This window comes from Xiphophorus couchianus, chromosome 11 (genome assembly GCF_001444195.1).
Source record: "Xiphophorus couchianus chromosome 11, X_couchianus-1.0, whole genome shotgun sequence".
In the NCBI taxonomy this organism is placed as follows: Eukaryota; Metazoa; Chordata; class Actinopteri; order Cyprinodontiformes; family Poeciliidae; genus Xiphophorus; species Xiphophorus couchianus.
The window spans coordinates 19,964,684-19,990,483 of NC_040238.1; the positions used below are offsets into that span (position 1 = coordinate 19,964,684).

General features: G+C 39.1%; 1 protein-coding gene across 3 annotated transcripts; it reads right to left on the reverse strand.

Moving 5' to 3' along the window:
• Positions 1 to 24,988, reverse strand: LOC114153487 (neuroligin-3-like). 3 transcript variants are annotated; one of them, XM_028032068.1, is made up of 7 exons: positions 24,649 to 24,988; positions 16,535 to 17,205; positions 12,423 to 12,482; positions 11,468 to 11,617; positions 9,238 to 9,423; positions 5,100 to 5,889; positions 1,264 to 2,056 (listed from the first exon to the last, which is right to left on the reverse strand). In XM_028032068.1, the coding sequence occupies exons 2-7, from the start codon at positions 17,013 to 17,015 to the stop codon at positions 1,264 to 1,266; spliced, it is 2,460 nt and encodes an 819-aa protein (XP_027887869.1). In that variant the 5' UTR covers positions 17,016 to 17,205; positions 24,649 to 24,988. The 3 variants fall into 3 exon arrangements, with proteins under 3 accessions (XP_027887870.1, XP_027887869.1, XP_027887871.1); XM_028032069.1 differs by lacking the exon at positions 24,649 to 24,988 and having other exon boundaries at positions 1 to 2,056; positions 16,535 to 17,015; XM_028032070.1 differs by lacking the exon at positions 12,423 to 12,482 and having other exon boundaries at positions 24,649 to 24,985.
• Positions 24,989 to 25,800: the final 812 nt, after the last annotated feature.

Here is a 25,800-nt window from a genome sequence, read left to right on the forward strand (position 1 = left end):
TGTAGTTTCAAAAATCTTTTAATAGCTGTCTCATTTAGGTTAAACAATGTTATGATAGGTTCAAAGAAATCAAAGCTCAATTCTTCATGTCCATCATGTCCATTCAGTGTTGGAAAACTCCAGCATTTAACAAGAGTGTGGGTCCAAACCACTTGCAGAAGGAGCAATGTTATGCCATAAAGAGTCATAGAGCTCCTTTTTCTTTTCTTTTCAAATGATGGATAACTGAAGTGGTATACATACAGCTACAAAGTAATTACAGTCATCTCTCTGAAGGGCTTACAGTATTCATAAACAAACAACAAATCATATATCAGTCTAAGTGTATTCTGTACAAACAAGCCAAGCCAAAGCCAAAACCATGAGTTAGTTAGAGTAGGAAAACACATCTTAAGCAATATTTTTGTTTATAGTGAAGCACAAGTTATATCCCTACAGTGTACTTCGCTGAAAAGAAATGAAAATCACATAGAGCCAAAGTATAGCAAGGATACTCAAGTGGACTACAATAAAATACACAACACTACATATGCAAAACTGAGAGGTTAATTTTAACCAATGCCTAATTTACATTTCTGTAGCACAGATTTCAGCACATCCACACGCTCACACACCCACGCCAACCCACTCACACACACATGCGGATGCCATATTTGCACCACCGGATCAGAACATTTTGGCTAAGTTGGACATTTCCATCAAGTGTGGCCATCATTCATTCACTGCAGCTAAGATTCCACAGTAAGTCAGTGTTTAAGCGATGTACAAGGCATTTTGAAAGTAATTACAGTAAAAATACTTTTTCATAATAAGCAATATGACATGAGAAATGCGTATAAAATAGCTTGATAATAGCAACAGTAGTAATGCTTCTCTGCTTTTCCAAGAACTCCCCTCCAGTCACCGTGAATCGTAATGTCACTTTGTTCCACGAGAGCAAAATAGATATCACAGAGTAAGAAAAAGCTTCCCATACAAATCCAACTGTATAAACATTATACTAAGTTCCTGCTAGGTAAAGTTCCAGAAAGTGGAAAATGAAATGCACTTTTTTCTCTTTTAAACTGCCTTCGACAATGGTTATTATAAAATGACTCTGCAAGTAAGACTTCCTACTATGAGAGAGCAAAGGCAGGATGTTGTTGGCTGCACACCTTTGGAAAAGACGAAACAAACATATTCGATCCTAATTTACGTACACATTCTAAAGACAGCTTTAAATGTTCGTATTTCGCATTTTGTCACATCCGCCCTCGTGCCAGGCTATACCCGAGTGGTCGAGTGGGTGCTGGGCAAGCCTGTGGAGCTGTAGCCAGCGGGAAAGGTGCTGTATGGACTCATGTTGGAGAGGCCCATCAGAGAGTTGGGGATCATGGTGATGTTGTTGGGGGTCATCAGAGGGATGTCATCTGGGGAGCGGCGCTGGCTAAGAGAGTAGCTGGGTGAGGCGTGAAGAGGATTGTGGAGGGCTTCACATGGGCTCCTCTGCTGGGACGACAGGGTCTCATCTACCGTGTTGGTGTGGCTGGCATTGTTGCCTTTACTCTCGCGTTGGGGGCTGGGCTGCTGGGACGTCTCCTGGCGACTGCGCTTGTCCTTGCGGTAGTACAGGGCGGCGAAGGCCAAGACGTTGAGGAAAAGCAACGACGCTCCCACGGCGATGGTGACGCTGAGTTCTGTGGAGTAATCTCTGGGATTGGGCATGATGAGGGGACCCATCTCTCTACCGGCCTCACCGTCACCATGAGACGTGGACATGGGAGGCCGGCCGGTGCTGCCGGACCTCTTGCCGTTGGACTGGGTGGGGTCCAGAGGGGTGACTTTGGTGGTCGTTGAGGAGTAGTGGAAAACATCGTGGAGGTTGTAGAGATGGGGGACCAGGTGTTTCCAGAAAGCTACCTTTGTGGCTCTGTAGTGGTCGCGGATCCGAGGCTTCAGGCCAATGTGCAAATACAGTTGGTCGTAGGGGTCATACTTGGACCAGGCGACCTCCTCAAAGCGATTGGCCTTGGTGTGGATGAACTTGGTGTCCTGCGGCACTGGCTTGTTAGGATCCCTGTAAATACAACACAGAGAACCTTAGCAAACAATATAAACAGTAGGTTCATGATTAGATCAGATTAGATTAGATTTAGGGTTGGAACTTTTACATAGATTTTAATGTGTTAAAAATTTACAGTGAACTTAATCACTTTTTTTTTTTTCACATACAAAAGTCCTAAACCAAAACTTTAGTATATACATCCACAAACAACAGTGGTAGCTGCTTTTCTTGGCCCAATGGAGGTTTGATTTTGCTTTGAAAAAGACTATTGTTCTGTACAATTTGTGCAAAAAAGGAGTTAGCCAATTACTGAAGTTGTTAAACCCTAAAATACTATCTCAAAACAAAACACGTCATCCCCAACAAAACGTCCCCCAATGCTAATGTCAGTGTTTATGTCCACATTTCTAAAGATGTATTTTGTTCTCCAAGAAAGTATATGACTGATTAGAGGTTCTGGAGACACCAGATCCCAATAACACTTTTTTAATAACAATATGATGGTTTCAAGTGCAGATAAAAAGAATTTAATCTCTTTGTTGTTGAACTCATGTGTATATTCAATAATTCATCAGTTTTTGAATTGAAAATATTTATTTTGTGGATACATGTTTTTTGATGAAAATGCTATTAATTTTGCTTTTAGAGCAGTATTATATCTTTTTCAGGCGCATAGGGCTATTATATAGCACAATTCAGTAGCTATGTTACCGTCAGTTGTTATAAAAACTCCAGAAATCTCATATATACTCAATTTATTTATGGGATTTCTGTGAGGAGAAAGATTGGAAGCTTCGAAGAGGAGTTGCACCTCAGAGGCGGTGCTCGGTCCCCCTAGGTGTTTTGCACAGCTGAATGGTTGTCATGGAGATTAAAGGATTTCTCAAACATGGATAAAAGAAGCAAAGCAACACCCTACGTGTGCTGTTGATTAAGGAATAACATTATAACATGATGTAAAGCTAAAAAGATGAATTTACATAACACTGCTGCGTTAATTAATTACAGATCCTGCAATTAACTCAATAAAAATGTAATTGTCACCACTAATTAGATTATATTATGTATGCATGAGATGCTAAATAGTTATTTGAAATTATAATTCTGTTTCATAAACTTTTATTACGGCTTTTTCTATTTGCTCTTTTATGATTGTGGATGCAATTGTGAATCACTTTAACTGTTGTTTTTAAATGTGGTACATAAACAAAGCTGACATTGACAAAGATTAGATTACATTTTTGAAAGATTATTGTCATTACACATCTATAAAAACTGTAGTAAAATACAGTCCAGCATCTTAGCAGTTCTGCAAAGAACAGCAAGCACATTGTACACAGCATATATGGGATATGCAGTCAGAATAAAGTAATAAAATATAGAAGAAATTCTGATGTTATCCTTTTTTTAGCATATAAAAACATAATAACATGTTTTGTTTTGTGCCATAGTTTGTTTCAAAATGACGAATTGAAGAGTGCTCCACAATCTGCTCAATGTTCACTAATACTCTCCAAGAAATATGTAGGGGTCTTTTAGAACAGTTGCCTGCCATTCACTAATTATATGACCTCTGAAGGCAATACTCTGAAAGAAACACTCCATTCGTGGAGTGTTGATACGTTTATAAGGCACTGCTGTGGTACCATGTTCATTTAAGGAAGGCCTTTCTGAAATTCTACCAAAAGGGAAAACAGATTTCTAAAAAAAGAAAGTGCTAAATAGGTGCACACAGTGTAATATTCCCATCTCTCTTCAAAGAAACAGCTTTTACTTTTTCCTACACAGCAGCATTAGCAGCCCACGGTGACCTGTGCCGTGCTTTTGCCTTCTGCCGGGGTCAACCTACACAAAGATTTATTACAGCAGTAGAGTGCTTCCAGCAAAGCAGCAGAGGAGTCCTCCACTAAAGTGAAACTCACTTAAGTGTCTCTTGGCTCAGTGAAAAAAAGAAAGAAAAAAAAAGACCCAGCAAGGCTTTGCTTAGAAAAAGGCCTGCAGAGCTTCGCACTGTTGAGAAACGAGAGTTTTCCTTTTAAACAGTCAGCATCAAATTGAAGTTGGTCTCGAATAATAAGCATCGTTTTGCACTCCATGGACAACTTTTTGAAAATTAATTTTTGATGTGATTTCAAATCTCCCCAAGTTGAAATGGGAAGAAATAAAAACATTGAGACAGACAGATACATGTTTGTTGCTTTTTAGTCATATCAAAAGAAATAATAAATTTTCATAACAAATTAAAGATCGGAAAAAGAAAAAAATATGACATCCTTTGCTTCTGCCCATGAGTAACAAATTGATATCAGTGAATTATGATTCTACATCAGCATTTTCAATATGAAAGAGAAAATCTTCTGTAAAGTTAATACATTTCAGAAGTTAACACATTTTATGGTTAAATCGTTACAATTTTATTAAATACTTAATAAAGTTTAAGTTTGTTTTCCATTTAATACAAACTAGTGCATAAATGGAACCAGGAAGGTCCATCCATCCATCCATCCATCCATCCATCCATCCATCCATCCACTATGCACTGCTCTATGACCTTAGAACTGCATTGAAGTGGCAAGATAAATTTGATAAGTAAAATCCTGCATCTGCTTCACATTTAAATACAAAAAAATATTGTACTTGTGATTGTGTACAACATGAATAGTGACACAAAAAAAAGGAAAACCGAATAAAATTAAAGAGCTTGTTGACATGTATCCTAATTAAAATTAGTCACAGCACAGGAAGCAGACCCTCATTTCAGTTTTTAGACTTTAAGGACTTTAATAAAAAGTGAAGAATTTTTTTTTCCATGAGAGAATTTCAGCTTAATAATAACAAAGAAAAAAAAAAGAGATAAATGTAAGAGAAGCGTAAGTGGTAATTCAGGCTGAACTTAATTAGTGGACTCTACTTCAGAGAGAAACCAGCGCTGAAGCTACTTCTCAGTCACACCGGGAAGGTTAAATTAGACATTGAATAGGAATCAGGAGGTCAACTACAACAAATAAACAAATCACAGTGAGGGATCTTGTTGGCAGCTGCTGATGTAACTCACCCGCTCTTTGCAAAGTTGGTCCAGTACGTCATGACCACGGCACTGAGCATGATGTCATTCCTGGAGAAGTTGCAGGGGAACAGATCCGTGGGGCCCACCATCGGGATGCCAAACACATACGGCACCTCGTCTCCATGCGCCGAGTCTGACCACACAGGCTTCATAAGGCTCTGGCAGTGGTGGTAGAAGGCGTAGAAGTAAGTGGGCGAGCCGTAGCGGGCGTGCAGGTCAGCTGTCACCACTGACGGCTCCACCCACTGGTGGTCAGTGAAGAGGGCGACCAGTGTTTTCCTCCGGGTTTCCGGATTGTCCTTGTCAGCCCAGTCCGTGTACATAAATTTAATAGTCTCCCTCAGGGTGTCCTTACCCTCTGGGTAGCCGTACAAGCTGTCCACAAAATCCGAGACGGCAAAGTCAAAGTCACTGCCGGAGACCCCGTCCTCCAGGTCCATCACGTTCTCCACGAAGCGCAGCCCTTCGCCCTGATTCACGCCCAGCATGATGTCGTAGTTAAGGAACTCCCCCTGCTCCATCAGGATCTCTGGGTCATCCGGGATCACGTCGCCGTCAATGACAGGGCCAAAAGCCACACGGTAACGGTCGGCCTGGATGTCCTGCTCCACCAGCTCCTTGGCGCTCTTCTTCTGCAGGCAGGACACCATGTCCACTGTATCCAACACGTTGCAGCCAACCCTCTCTGCAAGCATGCGAGTGTACTTGACTGGGTGGTAGTTGACAGCCCAGCTGGAGAGTGCTGAACCGCTTTGGATGATGGCTCTATGGAACAGACCTTGAAAGAGAAAATTCAAAATTACAAAAAACAACAAAAAAACACAGGATAACAGCTTGTGTTTAACCTAATAAATGTTTTCTGATTCATTAAGAAAAGCCTTGAGCAGAATCCTGATTCATGTCACACTGATGTAGATTCACAGTTATTATTGTTTTTTGTTTTTCATTCCATAAATGCGGTTTACACATATGGTGACTGACAGGAAACATTATACTGATTCTGTTCAATTTAATTTATGTGTACACTTGTAAGCTGCTCTGTCTTTTTTTATGAATGAGTTTTTATGAAACTACAGGGTTTCCCCCAGTACATTATAAGCCTGGCGGGCCACCAGGCTTTACTTGTGTCCCCACCAGGCTAAACATTGCTTACTTATTTAAGTCTTTTAAAAATGTTTGCATTTTTTGACAATTTTATAGTTGGTGTTCAGATATTAATCTTCCAGTTTTTCAATAACACATAATTATCAAGTGAAATTTTAAAATTTCCTGTCAACTTTAAACATTTTTAACTCAAAAACACGATGTGTTTTAGTGCCCAATCACCAGGCTTAACAGGTTTACTGTGGGAAACCTTGAACTAATGTCCTCACCATGCAAACAAAACATTTGTGAATCCTCTGATTTTTTAAATGTAAAATCCTCATTTTAATAATTAAAGTCCTTGTTTTTGTATTTGTTTTTTTTTTTATTGCACTTCTTTTTCTTCCATCTATACGTGAAAAAAATATTTCGACCTTGTTAAAATCAAGAAATGTTAAAGGGATTTCAACAGTGAAAATGTAAAAAAAATGTGGGGAAATTAAAATGCAATTGTGGTGCATTCAAAAATGTGTTTTGAATGGGAGTCCATCACACAAAACAGAGCAGAAAGGGAAACAGAATATGGTATTTAATAGAACAGGCATATTGTACAAATGGAATTGAAGAAAAAATTATTAAATTCACCCCAGAAAAAACGAATCTGGCCAAAAAAGACCCCAGATTTATATATAGCAAGGGGATTGGGGGATTGACAGATGAAAGCAAACAAGGAAATTTGTGATGTGCTTTGATAACTGGTCAGAAGGGCATAGAGGAGCAAAGAGTGATGAAATCAGAGCAAATGGAAAGTTGGTGACATAGAAGTGTGTAGAACTTCTCTTTTTTTAATGCAATGATAAAAATGTCCAACATTTAGTCTGCTGTCCCTTTCATGTCTTTCATCTGTGTGCCTCTCTATGCAGATCACGTCTGGGCATGTCAAACTAATGGTCAATTTGTAACACTGTGTCAGCGAGTAGGCGTCGCGTTTTTACTCCACCAGTTCTTTGCAAACATACTGTAATTGTAGAATCGTTAATATGGTGTCTCTAACAAGCTGCGGGGCTTACACAGACTGCTGACGCCAACTGTACAGGGGGCGGGTGTATGCAGAGAGCTGAATATGCAGTAACCCTGAGCCTTCAATATTGATACAGGAAACAAGCTGGTCTTTTGAATTGTTTACATGTGGTGCATCACCTCTGTCTCTGGGGAATTTGCATGTAAAGTGACACGACTCTACCTAGGTGCTTGAATGTGTACATTCAACAGAAGAATCGTGCAGCAGTAGTGTTCTTGCAGGGGATTTTTTAAAATAAATTTTTCTCAATTTCAGGGCAGCAGTGAGTGAGTGGGTCTACTTCAAAGACAGCTGGAGGTCTTTGTGCATTGGCTGCAGCAAGAGAGAGCACATCCAATACAGATTCCTACAAAGGACAGCTGCTGCAACCTCTCTGGCACTGATGAAAACACAATCTCTGCCCTTCTTCTGATTTTGTGCAGCATCATTGAGTGAGCTGGAAGATTAGTAAAGCAACAATAAGAGGGTTCAATCCTCAGATGCTGAAATACAGACATCTGAGACTCACAGGGAGGCTTTGAGAGGACATCTATCAAATGCAACGGCCCTGTGCTACCTGCTTTTCAAGGAGTTTCAATCACCGAGTGTGGTGGGTAGTATCTGCTCTCTCGTTGGGAGATATCATTAAATTACCAAAACGGGCCGTTTTTGAGACAACGCGCCAGTTTTGCAGGGAATACAGTGTCCAGCAAACTGTTTAATATGTTTTGTTGGGAATTTATGTGAGAGGCCAACACAAGGGTTAGATTATAAAACAATAGTACATCACAGGGCACAGTTTAATGCATGGTATAAAAGTGGAACAATATATACCTAAAATAGTAATTTACAGTTTAAATACATTTCAGTTATGGAAGGAAACATTTTTGAGGCTGGTCAAGACCTGAGACTGGGACAGAGGTTCACCTACAGCAGAACAAAAGTCTTAAACATGCAGCTGAACTACAAATGACTGGATTAAAGCATGTTCAGTTATTATAATGGCCCAGCCAAAGTAAAAAACTAAATCCAATTGAGAATTTGTGTCCAGATTTAAAAAGGTGATGTCCAGAGTCATCCAATCTGACTAGTCTTGAGCTAATTTTTAATCAGAAAGGTAAAAAAAAAAAATGTCTCCAAATGTGCAAAGCTGGACGTAGCCCAGAAGATTTGCTGCTCTAATTTAAGCTAATGTTTTTTCTACATTTTATGGGGACAGAATATAAAATCCACCCCACACTTTTCAGATTTTTATTGCTGCATTTTTTAAATCATTCATAATTTTAATTTCCCATCCAATTCCATGTAAATCAATTTGTGTTGATTTATTACTTAAAATCCCAGCAAGTTACACTTTGTGGCTACAAAGTGACATAATGTTCTATAAATATTTTTGCAAGTCATTCAAGACTTTTTTTTAATTATTATTTCGACAATGTCCGTTAGGTGAAAACATACTGTTTATTTTAAAGTTTTGAAATAAAGTTAAACCGATTTGTGAAAAGTCACTGCTGTTTTTGGTAACTACTCAACTTTGTCGACATGCACAAAATTGTAAACAACTCCATTGCAGCGTATCTGAAAAGCAAATCAGCTATATTGGTAAAAAAAAATATTCTCAGGTGGACCCAATTTCATGCTGAGAACTTTATAAAAACAACAGGCTTCTTTAAGAGATTCACATTTTAGGGGGGAGAGAGAGCTTTTAGACTGATTAGTTTGTGTGGAGAGGGACAAAAGCAATCACTTACTTAACAAATACCCCATTTACCCCACCCTGTCATCATAACACTTCATCTCCCTGCCAGAGCATGTAGAGCTATGCATAAAACATGAAGAAAGTTCTAAAATAAAAGTACTTGGTTTGAATATGATTATTTAAAAAAAACAAAAAAAACATGGGAAAACCCAGACGAGGCATATTGAAATGAATGACCTAGATATTGACTGATGAAGCTTATGTGGTAAATGGCACATTCTTACCCTCTGAGTGGTGGGACAGCGTCAGCAAACTGACACACGAAGCTCCGATCCCAGACCCAAAGACGGTTATGCGGCCTGGATCTCCTCCGAAGTAACCAATGTTTTTACTGATCCAGCGCAGAGCCTGAATCTGATCCAGGAGGCCGTAGTTTCCCTTCGCCGCCTGGTCACCAGTACTGAGGAATCCTGATGTATACGAGGAGGCAAGAAAGGCAAAGCTAAGATTAAGGCTGTGTACTACAGTGTAGTCACATCTTTGATCCAAGTGTGTTGCCCTGCAGGGAATCTCAATGAACAGAGACAGGTTCCCCTCAGGTGTAAATATGCTTTTACTCTGTCCCTCTGTATTTTTCTGCTGTAGTCAGCTCCTTATGGTAGTCCCTCAGCATCGCACCCCTCTTTGTGAATGTGCTACTCATCAAACCTAAAATCTCCTCTCAGAATAGTCACTTTATCCCATGTAATGTGCATGAATTAAATTGATAAAACAACATAAAACTCAGAGGTGCTCTTGATTCTTCTGCTTGTTCTCCCTGTCTAGTTGCATCTAAAACTCCCGGATAGAAAGCAGACTAAGCAACAGCAACAGCAGCACTGACCTTGTGAATGCTGCAGCATTTATTATTTAAAGCATTTTCACTCCCAAGAACAATACAGGTTGATAATTTTGTCCAGATTAGATAAATGTATGTGAACCAAAATAATTGGGGGTAACAAAAACTTTGTGCAAAAAGCATTTATGAGGATTTGCGTTGTTATTCCACAAACAAAATGACAGAAAGCATTTCCAGCTTAGTCAGATTTTCCCATACATTTGCGTGTTATTTTATAGTGAATAGTGGAAAATAAAGACCACTTTGTTAGGTAATTCTGTGGTTCATGTGGAGAGGTAAAGTTGTATTGCTGATAAAATACCATAACATTCATTATTCCAGATATATCATATTAGGCTTTTTGATTTTGACATTGAGTCTCAGCAGGATATTACAGCTTTTTTCCCAATCTGCTGCTTATGGAGAAACACAGGTGTCGTAATATTAGCTTGTTAGTAGGTCAGGTTTGGGTAGACTGAATGGCTCTCTGCCTGAGAGAATGCTGCTCTAAGCTTGAAAACTGAATTTTGAAAACAACATTAATATGACTGATGGATGCTGCTTCCTTTCAGATTTCATACCATGATGTTTAAGGGTTTTCACAGCAGGAAATATGTATATACAGACAGAATTAGCTTTTCTTTCAGGTGGAGAAGAAAGTGAAATAGCTTCCTTTCAACCAGCTGATTGTTGGTGTTTAGCATCAGGTGAGGGAGGGCCAGTGTTTTCCCTATGCTAAATACACCTGCAGGGAAATCTACTCATTCCAGCTAATTCTTTGGCATCTGGTGAAAGAGACTTTAAACTCTTTACACTGACAGAAATTGTTAGCAAATTTGTAACCTTGTAAGATTCTTTCCTTTATGTTCTTTACTAACTAATGCGTTTACATACATATGTGCAAGCATAGCTAATTAAACGTAGCCAATCTTTCCTGACTCTTCTGAGTTTGTGTTAAAATGGGGAAGAGCAGATGTAACGGAGGAAATGGGTTAGCCAAGCTAGTGAAATAACCCAAACTCAATAATTTAACAGCTTTAACCCTCTAAAACACTTTATCTAAATTACTATTCATTAAATAAAAGAATATGAATATTTACATAAAAAATGCTTATCTTGAAATGGGCTCTCTTTATTCCTTTATATCCTAAATTAAACATTTCTGCCTGGATATTTTTGCTTATTTTAATTGCACACAGTTCTTTAAATGTCCTGTGAGTAAATATATATTTGCCCATTTATCCATAACAACTGGAACTTTCAATATCTAGCAAGTTATTTTCGCAATTTACCATCTATTAAAAGAGCGCCCCTCAGATTAAATTCGCTCCCTGGTACGGCAGGAGTGAAATTACCGTAATAACTCAATATTGGCTGGAAAGCGCAACGTCTCCCCTTTCAGAAACCGTTGGAATTTTTCAGAAAGCGCAACGTGTGGCAGAATCACGGTACTACAAATTTTGGCTGGATCGACGGCGCTCCATTTAGGACAGTTTTAAACTGTGCTTCGGATCGGCACTGCTTGGAAACTCAGGCGTTAATAAGACTAAACAGGGTTTTACTGCATTTTTGAAGTTACCACACACACATACACCCCCACGCACGCCCACCCGCCCACACACACACGGTATAGTTACCTAATATTCCAATCCTGTAGTTGAGAGTGACGACCACGACGTTCCCATAACTGGCCAGAATGCTGCCATCCATCATGTTCCCAGTGCCCTCCATATAGGACCCTCCGTGGATGTAAACCATAACAGGTCGGGCTTCAGAGTCCCTTATATCTGCAAAGTTGACACACACACACACACACCCACCCACGCACACACACAACCCACACACATGCTCAGCAAACAAGTGCAGGGACAACAGCACTGAAGTGGAGAATTAATCGAGAACTGTTGCTGAAACTTTATATCACAACTGCCTAGTATGAGGTATGAGAGAGGTCTGCTAGGAAAATGTGCTTGGAAGCAAGCCAGAGTGGTAGGCCTGTGGCATAAAAGCTGCAATGACAATCAAAAATGCATGGTAAATACACTTTGACAAGAGTTATGAAACTAATCAACATTTTTTTATGAGGTATGGAGGTGTCGGCCCAAGCAGACTTGCCATGTGCACTAAATCTAAAGTTCTCCATTGGATATTAAGAGAGAAGAAGGCTTTGATCAAAGCAATATACATGATATTTTTTTTATCCATATTTGAACTCATAAGGACAAGGTCACATTAAACGTTTGCTCTCTGGTTGTATGAACCAGAAAAGGAAGAGATCCAGTTCACTATACTGACAAATGAGGTTTTTTAGACGGACCTTTAAGGGAGATGAGAAGATATTTCAGCCTGTGGATCAATGCCTGGAACAATAGAGACGGTGCACTTACTGAAAAGACTGCAACAATTCTCAATTCAGGACAGGAGATGCACTAATAGAAAACCTATGTCGTCATAAATCAGACGGCCTTATTTTTATTTCACTCAAAGAGAGAGAAAGCAAAAAAGAACACAGTTGTTTGGAAAAGGGGAAAAAAAGAGATTTGAACAAGAAGAATCCATGCATCAAGACTTTTGAGCTGGTAGAAAAAATACCTTCAGATATATGAATCTCAGCGTGTGAGAAAGCCGCCCCCCTTTTCTTGTGTTGGCTTCCTGGGATTCAGAAAGGAGGAAAAAAAAAAAAGAAGTACAAAATTCAAAAAAAGCAAGGTAGATTTGTCTGCGCCTCTTATTTAATATACCGCTCCAATCAAAGAGGCAGCATGAAGAGGAAAGAGCCAGAATCTCTTTCGGGCAAAAGAAAAACATCAGGCAGTTTTAAGTATGGCAGTTTAAAAAAAATGGACAAACTGGTGCTTTAAACAAGGAAAAGTTTGTTTTTTTAAGTACAGTGCTTACATTTCTGTAACCAGTAGATCTCCATCACGTTTGATAGTCATAGATTCAAAAAATTTAAAAGTCAACATCAATTCCAAGATGTTATTTTGGTCATTGTTGCATTATTTTCTCGAAGCTTTTACAAACTTTGATTCCCTATTTAATGACTTTTCATCATAATTTCACTCTAGATGTCAGGAAATAATTTTCATAACACTGTCAAAGCACAACTGCATTTGTAAATATATCCCCTACAGGCTATATATGTCAAGTTGATGTGATTTGGTAATTCTTCTGCGTGTTAAATATAAATTCCAAGATGATTTTCCATCCAGAGCATAATTTGCATATTAATGAGATCATTTTTTAATTCCCCAAATGAGTAATTATATTATTAATTCCACAAATGTCTATAAATCAGGCAACAGACAGACAAGGCAGACAGACAAGCCTTGGCGCCACATTCATCTGTTTTTAAATTTCTGTAGGTTAAGGCAGGATGAGGCGTTTTGAGATGTTTCAGCCTAATTCAAGGAAGTTCTGTTTAAGTGATTCCCTGACTCTACAGGTCTGGCAGTAATTGGGTCTGGTGAAACTGAATTCAGATTTCTAAAAAAGAGAAAATGTATAACTCATTTAGACAGGTTGGTTTGGACAGCCTTTTTTTAATTAATCAATTAAATAAAGCCCTAAAAACTGATCTTTAATGTAACCTTTGTCTAATATTGAAATTTGCTGATGATCTGAAACATCTAAGTGTGACAAAAATAAGCAAAAATGTTACAAATCTGTCAAGAATGGGAGGCATCTTCACAGCGCTACAGGATTAAACACAGAAATGATTCTTTAGATGGGAGTGACTGAAGGTGAATCCTTCATTATTCCTGCAACTACCATGTCGATTGCTCAAGTAAATCACTGCAGAATACATTATAAAAAAACACAAAGTGTATTACTCAGTATAATGATTAACTAACAAGTCAGAAGGTGCATTTTAAAAAGCTCAGAAATCAAGAAAATACCTTGTTTGGAAGCGCTGGAGATCAGTTTTAGAGAAAACACCCGAGCAAAAGTGAATAAATATTGAATCACAAAATGCACAAGGTGCATTTCAAATGAACAAAAAACCAGAGGACCAAACAGGTCATGTTGCTTTTCTAATGCATTTGAAAAGGAGAAATTTAATTGACCTGCTTTTGTGCCAGGTGGCCAGGCCCGTAGGGATCTCAGGCAAGGGGATTTTTGAAATGCATATCTTGCACCATTTTGGACAGCTACCTTTCAAGCAGGCTGTTTATGGGCTGTTGCTATGCTACCACAGGCAAAAACAAACAAACAAAAAAAAAAACAGTCTCAAAGAGCGGTGTGGCAAATACACAAACAGAACCCGGTTCAGCTCTGAATGTTGAATGTTTTGCACTGAGCGCCTGTGAGGGGAGGTGAAAGCCTCTCAGAAATTGTGCTTAATTAGCACCTTAAAGTAACGGGAATAAAGAGAAAACTGTTAGTCAGCGCTGGATTTCCAAATCACCCAGCGTTGCTGCCGTATTACAATGTTCTGTTAATCTACAGATTCACAGCAGACACAAAGTGTTCCCTCGCCGGTTCATTTCACAGCTCAGAAATAGGAAAGGATTCAGCATGCAATAGTCAGTTGACTCCTGCGCTTCTTTAATTGGCCCCCAGCAGACACACTGTCTGAACAAAGCAGTGACTCATTAATAAGAAGACGATTTTGGCAACAAAAAAAAAGTAATTTCAGCCCTTACAAAGCAAGGGCTGAAATGAGATTCTGATGAAATACCAGCCTCACCATTGTTCTGTAATATCTATATAATATGCCATTGTTGGTTGTAAACTGGGGAAAATGATTATCTGACTGACAACATGTATTTATTTATTTTTTGTTGTTATTTTGTTATTTAGTCTTAGATAAAACAAAATATAAAATTAACACCTACTACATATTCTTTTGCAGTTTTAAAGTTGCAGTATGTGACTTTTATAAAAATTTTTTATTTTTTTTTACATATTTGTTGAAACCATCACTGTGCCATGACAGTATAACATGAGACAGAAAATAAATAAAAGTTCTCTGTCTTCTCTGTGTGGTTCTACACAGTCATCTCTAGAAATTGGGTAAAAACAACCAATCAAGGCCAGGAGGAGGGACTTAGCTCTGTCAATCATGCATGTGTATGCACTGCTCACACACTCCCACAACAGAGCCTGTCATGAATACACAGGTTAATAAGTGTGGGCGCTGATGTTGATGGATAACCAGTTTTCCTGTGACGGCGAGTTGTTTCTCCGCCAACACATACACGAGCATCATTGACAGCACTAAGACCTTCCTCCAGGCTCTGATAGTTTGTTTTTGACTAGACGCAGCATATTTTTGCAGATGGCTGAAGGACCACAGGGAGAAGACATAGGAGCTTGATTTTTTTTCACAGATTGTTTGTTTCATGTTGTACTGTCATCATGACATAATGACAAGTTTTAACAAATATGTAAGAGGAAAAAAAAATATTGTTTTTAAAAGTAACATACTGTGTCGTTAAATGCTTATTTCTGAGAAGCACAACTACAAGCTGGTTGATTAGTCAGGCTATCTGCTCTGGTAGCAAGTCAGCAATGCACTACTAAGCAGACCAGGCATTCGCAGCTTGCTGACCTTTTATAAGACTGATGCATTTGTTTGCTTTTTGTTGCACAATGACTGTCTATGTTTTTCACAATTGCTTTTCCAAACAGCCAATTTTTTCTTTTTCTTAACCAAAGGAAAGTGTAGTAACCGTCATTCTGCTGGCTGACAGGCAAAATGTCAGGGAAGGGCAGTGCTAGGTTAGATTTTGTAGTGACTGTATTAAAGTTTTAAAGTTGTGACATAATCATTGGTTGCAGTACTGTATAAGGCCTGGAACAGCTCACCAATGTTCAGTGGCTGGACGGGATTAAAAAAAAAAACTGCTGAATTGTAAGGAGTCACCACTCTCTGGAGATAATGGTCCTGTTCCTGCCTCCACAGTGAGAATCTCTCACAAAAGAAAAACAACCAGGATAAATGGAAGTTTTAGAAAAATAAGTCTCTGTGGAAAAATGTTCCCAGTTTGATCAACAAGACGAGCCTTTGCCTCACTAAAACTGGTCCTTCTATTGTTCATTTTAACACGAAACAAATGCAACATCATAGGTAATAAAACTGCAGTTTTGCACAAAAAACCACATCCATTATCTATTCTTTTTATATTGAGCACCCTGTCTCTTTTGTGCTCTACTACATAAAACTCTGCTGTGTGGGAAACAGGGTCCACCACTGACTCCCACAGCAAGCTCAGCTTATGATGTTTGAAAGCTACATTACTCTCTGTTCTGCACAGGGTGAAAGAAAAACAACCTTCTGTCACTCGGGCACTTTCTCTGACATCTCATTAAAAGGTTTCTAAACTGCGGGAAGTTTTGAAAATATAACTTTGTATAACCTGCCGGCAACTGGTCGGCTCCCGTTCCTTCTGAACACGTCTATTATTATTATTTTCAAATCTATAAAGTAGCTTTGTTTACTTTCTGTGTAGTTTCACAACACGATAGGTGTCGGTTTTAGGGTCATTTTAATTCACAAAACAAACATTTCTGCTTGTGAGATGATGGCATCAGGTAGAAAAATGGCAGCATTGCTTTGAATGATAAACCAGCCTTTCGGTTGTAGCAGTGGCATGAGCAGTGGTCGCAGAGTTCATGGTGATCACAGGACAACAAGCAGCAACAGCGGCAAGTGGCAGACATGGACCATCATGGCTATCGGTTTTACCCCACCCACTCACCATCCTCCGTCGGAGTGTAGATGTTCAGGTACAAACAGTCCTCGCTCTGATCTTGAATGTACGTGGCTACTGTGTCCAGGTTATAGGTAAACCAAATGGGCATCATAATCTCTGGCGCCGTGTTGTGGATGTTCTGCGGGCACACGGGCATGAAGTGGGTCACATTCTTGACCCCGGACCACGGCGAGGGCTGCTCGGGGGGCATGAAGCGCTTCTCACCAACAGGCGGAGCGGCGTAGGGGACCCCGAGGTACTGATCGACGGGTCTGAGGACCTCGCTGGGCACGGGCACCCGGAGGCCCCGCAGTTTCCCAAACTGGGTGGTCACAGTTGGGTAGAATTTCTGGCTTGTCGCCTTGGTCAAAGACCAGGAGGAACATAACATCCACCAAAGAAGAGCACAGTGAGCGACGGTTGCAGTCCCTTGCTGATGGAGCAGGTGTGCAGGCAACAGATGGCCTTTGAGTGTAGCCAGCCACATGGTCTGGGCAGGACAGTGCTGTTACACAACACAAACGCACACTCTAGTGTCTGATTAGACCCTCTGCACTGACCCCGTCAAACAGGCATCACTCGATTCGTCTTGAAATCCAATAGTTATCGAATCCAGATGCACCTCGGTCAGGAATGGATCTGCCCTGCTGCGTGTTTTCATGGCAGTGCGTATAGATCTGAAAATTAGAAGAGATCAGTAAGATAATTAGATCACGCAACATTTAATAATCGTTTAAAATCCTTACTGTGCAGTGAAGAAATTGAAGTGAAAACTTTTACTTAGAAAACTAAGCACTTAGTTTGAATTTCCAGCAAAAATGAATACGCTAATGCGGAAAAAAATCTAAACGAGAAGAGACTCTACAATTTACAATTCATATTATATGTATTTTATTGCAATGTCTACAATGTGAGATTAACAAAAAGGAAGGCCGATGTCTGAGATGCTCTTTGACTGAGATAGAAAAAATATTCTGTGACAAATTGAACTCTGGGATTCTGTTTTTAAATTATGGTCTGTTTCCCTCTTAGCTAAAGAGGAGAACAGGATGTCATCAATGCACGGCACAAGAAACAATAACCTGTGGCTACAATAAGGCGCACTGCTGCTCATGAGACGAGTAAGCTACACACTTTATAACCATTATGATACATTGGTTTGGCTACCAAAGTGTGGCGATTTTATTCGGAAAGGCTTTTCTTTATGTCAGAAGGACAGTTCATAGCATGAACATGCAGTGCTGGTCACAGGTTGGCAGGTTCGATTGAGTTCGATTGAGATCATTTTGATTTTCAGCTTTTGATTCTGCATTTGAGTTGTACTTTTTGCAGGGCAAGAACTTTCCTTCTGAGGTTTGAACTCCCCGACGATGGAGGATTTGTCTCGTGCCACGGTGCCTTTGCAGCGCAGCACTGACATGTTTGAACCAAGCAAGGATTTCGAGAGGATAATTGAGGGTGTTTAGAACATATCAGTGCAGCTGACCTGGATGGCTTATGACACAGCAAAGGTGGAGACTTGTGTCAAGGAGGCGAGGGGGGAAGCGTGTTTGTGTGAACTGGAGGAGGCGCATCGCGGATGCAGAGCGGCTGTCATTGGAGAGGCTGAACCGCACCCGGTGCTGAGTCATCACAAACTTAAACTGCAAATTAAGTGATGTAAAATCGTACTCTGATATACTGCGTTCAAGTAAAAGTTGCTGGTTGCAGTGTTGTTGCTGGCTGGCTTTATTAAAGCAGCGTGTGTGTTAACATAATTTATAGCTATGACTCGGAAGAAAGAAGTCTCTGCTCTAAATATCTTTAATGCCTAATAGAGAGACATCTTAAGGCCAGATGGGGCAGATATTGAGCTTTTTAGAAACAATGAAAAGAAGGATGGTTGGAGAAGTCAAGGTACGACTTCCAAACCTAAGAAGGCAGTACCTACTGTAAAGTTTTGTGGTACTACGCTTAACATCTAATTCACTGGAAAACTATAGCCTACCTTTATGTTCAAGCCTCAATGCGCAATTTTGATCCAGCGTGGAATATTTAAAAACTCCACAATTAATTCAAACTTTGTGTGCCTAACCTTTGTTAAAAAATCCAGGGTACTATGTATTATCAGCAGCAGGATCTGCGTATCAAGCAGTGTGACTTACTTTCCAACTTACAGCAATTAACATCGGCTTTTCTCAAAAGCTTACCGAGTGTTTTTACAGGAAGAGGTGATGTCACGCGGTGATAGATGAATCCCACTCAGAAGTGGTTCAAAGCTTTGCTCTGGGAATCCAATTTGGAATGAAGCACATATTTTTTTAAAAGTTAAAATTTTTCAGCTCCAGCTTTCAACTTGTGCTTTCTAAATTTAAACACATCATTTGGCTGAGTTACAAATCATTGCATTTTAATTTAATCACATTATGCACAGAATTCTGTCTTTGTTTAATAAGAGGGGAAAAGAGAGATAATTGAGAACTGTTTGAGTTAGAGAATCTAATGTTTCCCAGCATCCAAATCTATGTACACACGCTTTTACCCTTAAAGGGGAAAAAAAACCCACGTCTACATATACTGCAGAATACTAATCTCCGCTGATCTATCTTATCAGTCGAGCCGAAATCTGAAAAGCACTTCTCAAGATAAAAGGCGTTAAAAGCTCCTTTTGATTTTTTGGTAAAGGGAACAAGACAAATGGCAAATGAAATAAAATAAAATTCTTTCATATATAAAAGGCACACTCTCCAAGAATATAAAAGCTTCTGACCTGCCGATGCTTCACTGTTTAATTTTCAAAACCTCTGCACAATGAATAGATTATTTGTATCTTTCGTGTATCTTTCTGTAGATCTAAGCAGCTCTGTTAGAGACTGACATGGAGATGCATAATGGAAGTGTTGCACATTCCCAGAATAAACATGTCTGATGGGACCACACAGGCACCAAACCCTCCACATACAGCAGAGTAAATTTAGGCTCGCTGAAAGATTCGATGAAATCTTCCAGAAAGCTGAAACAATCTGTGTTGAAGGTTTCTTTGTGGTGGATTTTAAAAAATATGTGGTTTTGTTTCACTTTTTTTCTGATTGCTAGAGAGAAAGATTTTATTTATCTATGAATCTAATCATTTTCTGGTTTCAAACATGACACCTTATAACATTCTTTCTAAATGTCACACAGGAATAGATGTCATTGATTATGCTTTTTTTTTTATTATTGTAAAATTCAACTCTTAATCTAAGCGCATTTATTCAGTGGGTAAAAAAAAAATCAAATGTTTAGACACAAATGCAAGAGCACCTTCCTACAGTTCCTACAAAATAAATACAGCATAACTTTTTTATTTGGTCTTCACATCAACTTTACAGGGCACTATGACTCTTAGCCGCTCTTCAAAATGGGAAAGACACAAGAACATGCTATTTATGTTCCATGTATTGCTTTATAAAAGTCAGGAAATGGCTAAAAGAAATCAAGACTACTTAAATTTGCCCGTATCTAAAGTCTGAGTAATACTTAAGTAGAAACAACCGAGATTGTGACAAACAAGACTGGGAAGAGAAGAGTTAGGGAGTTTAAAACATCCACATAATATTATAATGTTGCAATAAAACATTTACTTATTGAAGACTTTAAAAAAGATTATGATCTGGTTACCAGTCCTGGGGTAGACCAAGGTTTTAAAAAGTTACTTTCAAAACCATTTTTAACAGATTGTCAGTTTCTGCAGCTGTATGGCGCATAGAGTGAGCCAGCACTTCAACACCTGCTCCTGCACACTGCTGGTCAGACAGCTAAAAAAAAAAAAAAAGGTATCATACTTTTTCTTTGCTTACATCAAAAACAAATTTGGCAACTTGAAGATGATTCCAGTCATGAGAAACATGAAAAACCTTAGTGTGTAAATTAAACAAGTACCATTTGTCAATCTTATAACAGCCAAAACCAGAATCTACCTGAACAGACAGTTTGCTTTAAAATCATCTATCCATCATCTACAGTATATCTGCTTGCCCTTAACAGCTGACTTTTTTATTTTTGCTTTTTTTGTGACAATAAACCCCGTCACCACCACATCCCTAAACCCAAACTGTTAACAAGCTGGACATTAGAACAAGCTTGAAAGGAACAGCTGTATTGCTTGTCTTCCATTTAGCCGGTTTGTGATGAAAGAAACCTGCGTCCTGTCTTATGCCAGCCTGTCAATGAACAAAGCAAAACAAGCTTGTTAACCTAATCAGATTTATTGATGAGTTTCGTCAAAAAGACTGCTACTACAAGCTCAATTTTTAATCTGATGAACCTATCAACAGAGGGGACAATTTCCCCCGACTAACTCGCTAAAGTAATTAACCATATTTCTGATGCACCCAGCTTTCCTCTGCCTCTGCACCATTTTATATGCACTATGGGGAGTGTAAACACACACACACACATTAAAAAAAAGGTGGCTCTGTCTATCTTTCACAGGTGCTGTGTATCAGCTAACAACAACATCATTACTGCCTGCCAATTTGTGAGCGATGAGACAAATCAGATCACTTTCCCTCTCTCGCTATCACAGAGGTTCATGTGAGAGGAGTTGGACTCGTCTGTTCCGGGTCCAGCTTTGTCTGTATTAATTAACAGTCATGAATGTTCCCTACGGCCAATAAAAAAAGAGAAAATGACAAGGCTTTCCTTTGTCATCTATCTGCCATGACAATGATGTGAAGCTCCTACGACATTAACAAGGAAGTAGCAGAGAACCTGGCTTCCTTCTGTGTAGACAGGGAAACCTCTTGTGTAGGTAACATGGGTAATGCACCCCAAAAGGCTTCACTTTTAGTCGTTGTGGAAAATTGCTTTATTAGGAAAAGATGTTGTAATGGTAAGTTGCCTGAAGTTTATGAGGAAGCGGTGACAGAAGAGATTAAAAACAACTGGAGGTCCAGAAAATTTAAATGAATTCCTAAAATGATTTCCCTTTAAATTACACAGACATGGCGCAAGTATCAGTCAGCATTTGCCTTTCTTCAATTTGATTTCAAACCAAACATCTACCTGGCAGTGCAAAGCTATTGTGGATTATTTTAGAGGCATACACTATAAAACAGGAATTTTTAGAGTGGAATTATTAAAATTTTAATGAAACTTATGAGTTTGTAAATGGAATATTTAATTAAGGTTAAATTCTAACAACTTTAACTGCTTTGTTTTGTTAACAAACCATACAACACAAAGTTGGTTTGTCTGCCAGTAATATTCCTGTTTGTCAAGTCCAGTTTCAAATAGGAAATACTGAGGCTTCCTAATATACACGGTAAAATTGGTTTTATTGGGGAAAAAACATAGTACAACTTAACTACTTTCACCAAATGTTCCAAAAGTTTGTATTTTGTAGTAAGAATTTAAACTTGTGTCCAGTTTGAGCTACATTAGCAAGTGTGCTAATCCAGCTATTATGCTAGCAGGCTAAGACATTGTGTTAGAATAGATCTGAACTTAAGTGATAAAATAGGTCTGTTTCAATAAAGTTTAAAGTTTACTGACCAAAAATGGTAATTTTTGTATTTTTTAACATACAGAACACAGCAGAAACAGAAAACAAGCTTGTTGGTTACAGTTTTTTTTTTTTACCAAACAGAGGTTTATGTTGATCTTTGCAATTCTTTATTGTCATACACATTTTGAAGCCTTACTTTAATATCCGCGAGTTTTGTATGCAACTTTTACGATTTTATTTTCATTTGAAAATGAGAATTAATTTCTCTATTTGATTCATGCTATTTTTTTAAAAAGTAAAACAAAATTAAAAATTCATGACTGCAGTTGTGAAACTGTATCTTTGGTATTATTTGGTACAGATCGATCTGATCGTGTAGGCTTTAGATGTGTGCTATAAGGTGATTCGAGAAGGAAAACATTATAAACATGCTGTCACTTTGATTTTTTATTCACTGATGATTGGCAAATATTTGTATCTGTATTTATTTCATAAAATATAAATGGACAGATATCGCATGTTAATGATTCTTGAGTGAAACTGAATCCATCTGCTTTGCACTCTTTGTGCAAAAGAATTTAATGTTAGTTAGAGTTTTGTTGACATTTTGAAAACTGGTTATAACCGGCTGAGATATTTTTGTGTGATCTACCAACAGTAAGTGACACAAGTGGAAGAAATATGATTAAATGTTTTACAAATTCCCATCTGAAAATCAAAACATGCAAAGACATTAGATCACATAGACTCCATAATCTTTTACAACCTCTTTTTGCTGCAGTTACAGCAGCAATTACTTTTAGGTATGTAACTAGCAACATTGCGTATTTAGAGGTAGACTTGCTTGCATATTTACCTCTGCAAACTTTCTCAAGCTCAGTTTGATTAGATGGAAAGTGATCTTTAAGTCTTGCCCCAGATTCTCAATTAGATTTGGGCCTGGACTTTGACTAGGTCATTCCAAAATAGGTCTAAGCCATTCTATTAAAGCGCTGGGTGTGTTTGTGTTTGGGGTTGTTGTGTTCCTCTAGTGTCACACTGACCAGTTTCCCTGTCCATGCTGATGAAGCACATTCCAACAGCACAATGCAGCCAATTTCTGAAGCTCCTCCAGTTACCATGTGGCTCTTGGACATTTTTTGTTTTTGCCATTTTCTTTTCTTTTTTCATTTTTAAATGATTGTAGTTGAACTAGATCTGTCCAGGGTGTACCCCACCTCTTTGACCACTGGAGATCAGCATCAGTCCATCCGTTAAAGAACATGGATGGACATATTTTTTAAGATGTACCAATTTACCTATTGCATTAGTTAAGTTCAAATGGTTTGCTTTATCATTATAAAGCATTCTGACATTATTCACATGAACCACAGCACAAGCTGAAAGAAGCACTTTTCTAATCTATAATGGGAGAGAAGGATGAAAAGCTTTATGGCGAACATTGCATGGGTTAAGTTGACTGGGTAGCTTAGACAGACAGTATGCCCAGAATTGAATAAACAACATGCCCCCCCCCCAAAAAAAACAACTAAATCTTAATGTTTTACAGTCATACCACAGCCAGATGTTTATAATTATGCCATGTTAGTTTGGGGAATTATGCCCACAGAGAGCGAGATAAGGAGAGCGATGGCTGGAGCAATTGTCTTCAACAACTGTTTATTTATTAACGTATGAATACTTTCATTAATGTATTATTTATTCATTACTTACTTAGCAGCTCATTTGAATGTCGGCTAATCACTTACCAGTCCCTCACATCCAACATTTAATAACAACATAATAAAGCTTCTGAAAGTCTGTTGGATTTTTTTTTTTTTTTCTGGGGGTTTAGAGGTCGGTAAATGAATGTATAAGCAACCCCTTTGTAAACTTTCTGGAGGCGTCCCTGTTTCATAAAGGAAAATCCTTAAACCCTTAAAGTCCCATTTTGCTGACTCCATCCAGGGTTACAAACCCATTAGATGGATTGCTATAATCATGTTTCACTCTACCAATACTATTTCTACACCTACAGCATCGACAACAAGCACACAGTTCAACACCCATTCAGTGCAAATAAAAATTTGTGGGTCATCTCATCGATTGTAGGGGTTTTGATACCTTTGAGGGGGGAGGCTAGAAATGAAAGCAGCTGAGATGATTTCAAACAACGGGACCAGGCTGCACAATGTCCTTGTAATCCGACTGGCTTGGAACAAACGGTGTCCCCCAATTTTTTTTCTCCCCCCTCCTTCCCTAACCCGAATTTGCCAGTGGACTAGACAGGAGTGGGGATGGATGCATGGATAAGGAGAGCATGTAGGGAACACTCAGCATAATAATCACTGCTTCATAAATTAACGCAAGGATCCAAACCCACAGAGAAAACCAAGCCACAGCCCACGTAGCATCGACAAAACTGCTGTAGTGTGTGTGCGCGGTGTCTGACGGTGTGAATAGGAAGCTTGTTTAATCTAGGTCTAGGACGGTGGGAAAAAATCGGACAACGTGGAAGGAAAATATCGAGAGTGAAAAGGAAACCAATGCATAACAGAGCAATGGGTTTGTGAAACAATCAGCCCAGATGTCAGCTATCAATCAGGACAGAGATTCGTCTCTCGGAAGAGAGAGAAAAGAAGAAAAAAAACCCAGCATCATTAGGTTAACTCACCTGCTTCTACACCAGCTGAAACGCGCTCCATCCCAACATTTTCCTCCGTACCATTCCCGTCAGTCAGGATGCGAGACAAGGAGCTGGAGAAAGGGGAGGAGGAGGTGGTGGTGGTGGTGGTGGTGGTGGGGATCTGTAATATTCCTCCGGCTTTAGGATATCAAACACACGAATCTTCGCTCTTATCTGCTGCTTCGCACAGCCCGTGTGCTTTGCGCATTCACGACGCCAAGGTCAGGAGCGCCAACGGTTTTAATGGAGCGCCCACCACACAGATCTCTCTACGGCGCCCACTGCCAGCGCGTTACCAGGCAACCACCGGGATACGCCAGCGCATTAAATCCCCCCCATCCCCAAAAACTAATAATAATAAAATAAATAAAACAGTATGGGAGGGAGGGGGAAGAAACCTGACTCATTTCCAATTTACAAACCATCAACTAAACACCTTCGACCTCGGACAGCACTCATGCGAGCCCAGCGCTTTGTTGACGGGTGCAACCCATCTGCCTTTGACCGAATGAGAGAGAGAGAAAGAGAGGAAAAAAGAGTGAGGCTATTCAAGAGGTGAGCAGGTCTGCAAGGAGAGATGATGCCGTGCATTTGGAATACACGGTTTGCATTGGCGACAGCGTTTCAGCTTACTGTGACCGTGGAGAGAAACGAATGCACCCTAGAAAAATAAGGACGGAAACATTCCTATGAAGTGTTCGCTACTTTGTGACAGTATTCATAGCTCTTGAACTTTTATATATAAATAGATGTTAACATGAAAATGGATTTGGAAAAAATAATAATAATAATAAAGGAAGCGTTTGCTTGCTCCCCTTCTGAGATACCCATAATGAAATCCAGTTCAGAAATAACCAAATTTGTAAATATTGTTCAACTGTGCAATTTCCTAAATTGCAACACTAAGACCGAGATAGGATAAGGGAGAAATTTATAGCATAATAATAATATCCCAAGCTTTTAATATCTCACTGCAATCTTCAAATCCACTAAGGTCTGTGGTGATATCAAGAAAAAATGGAAAGGAGTCCAAGGGGTGAGAATACTTTTACAAGATTCTGTATGTATTAAAGAAATAATAAGTTTTACCTGTACCTGAACTCCCTTGCTGTATTAGGCACATATTATGGGTTATTTTTA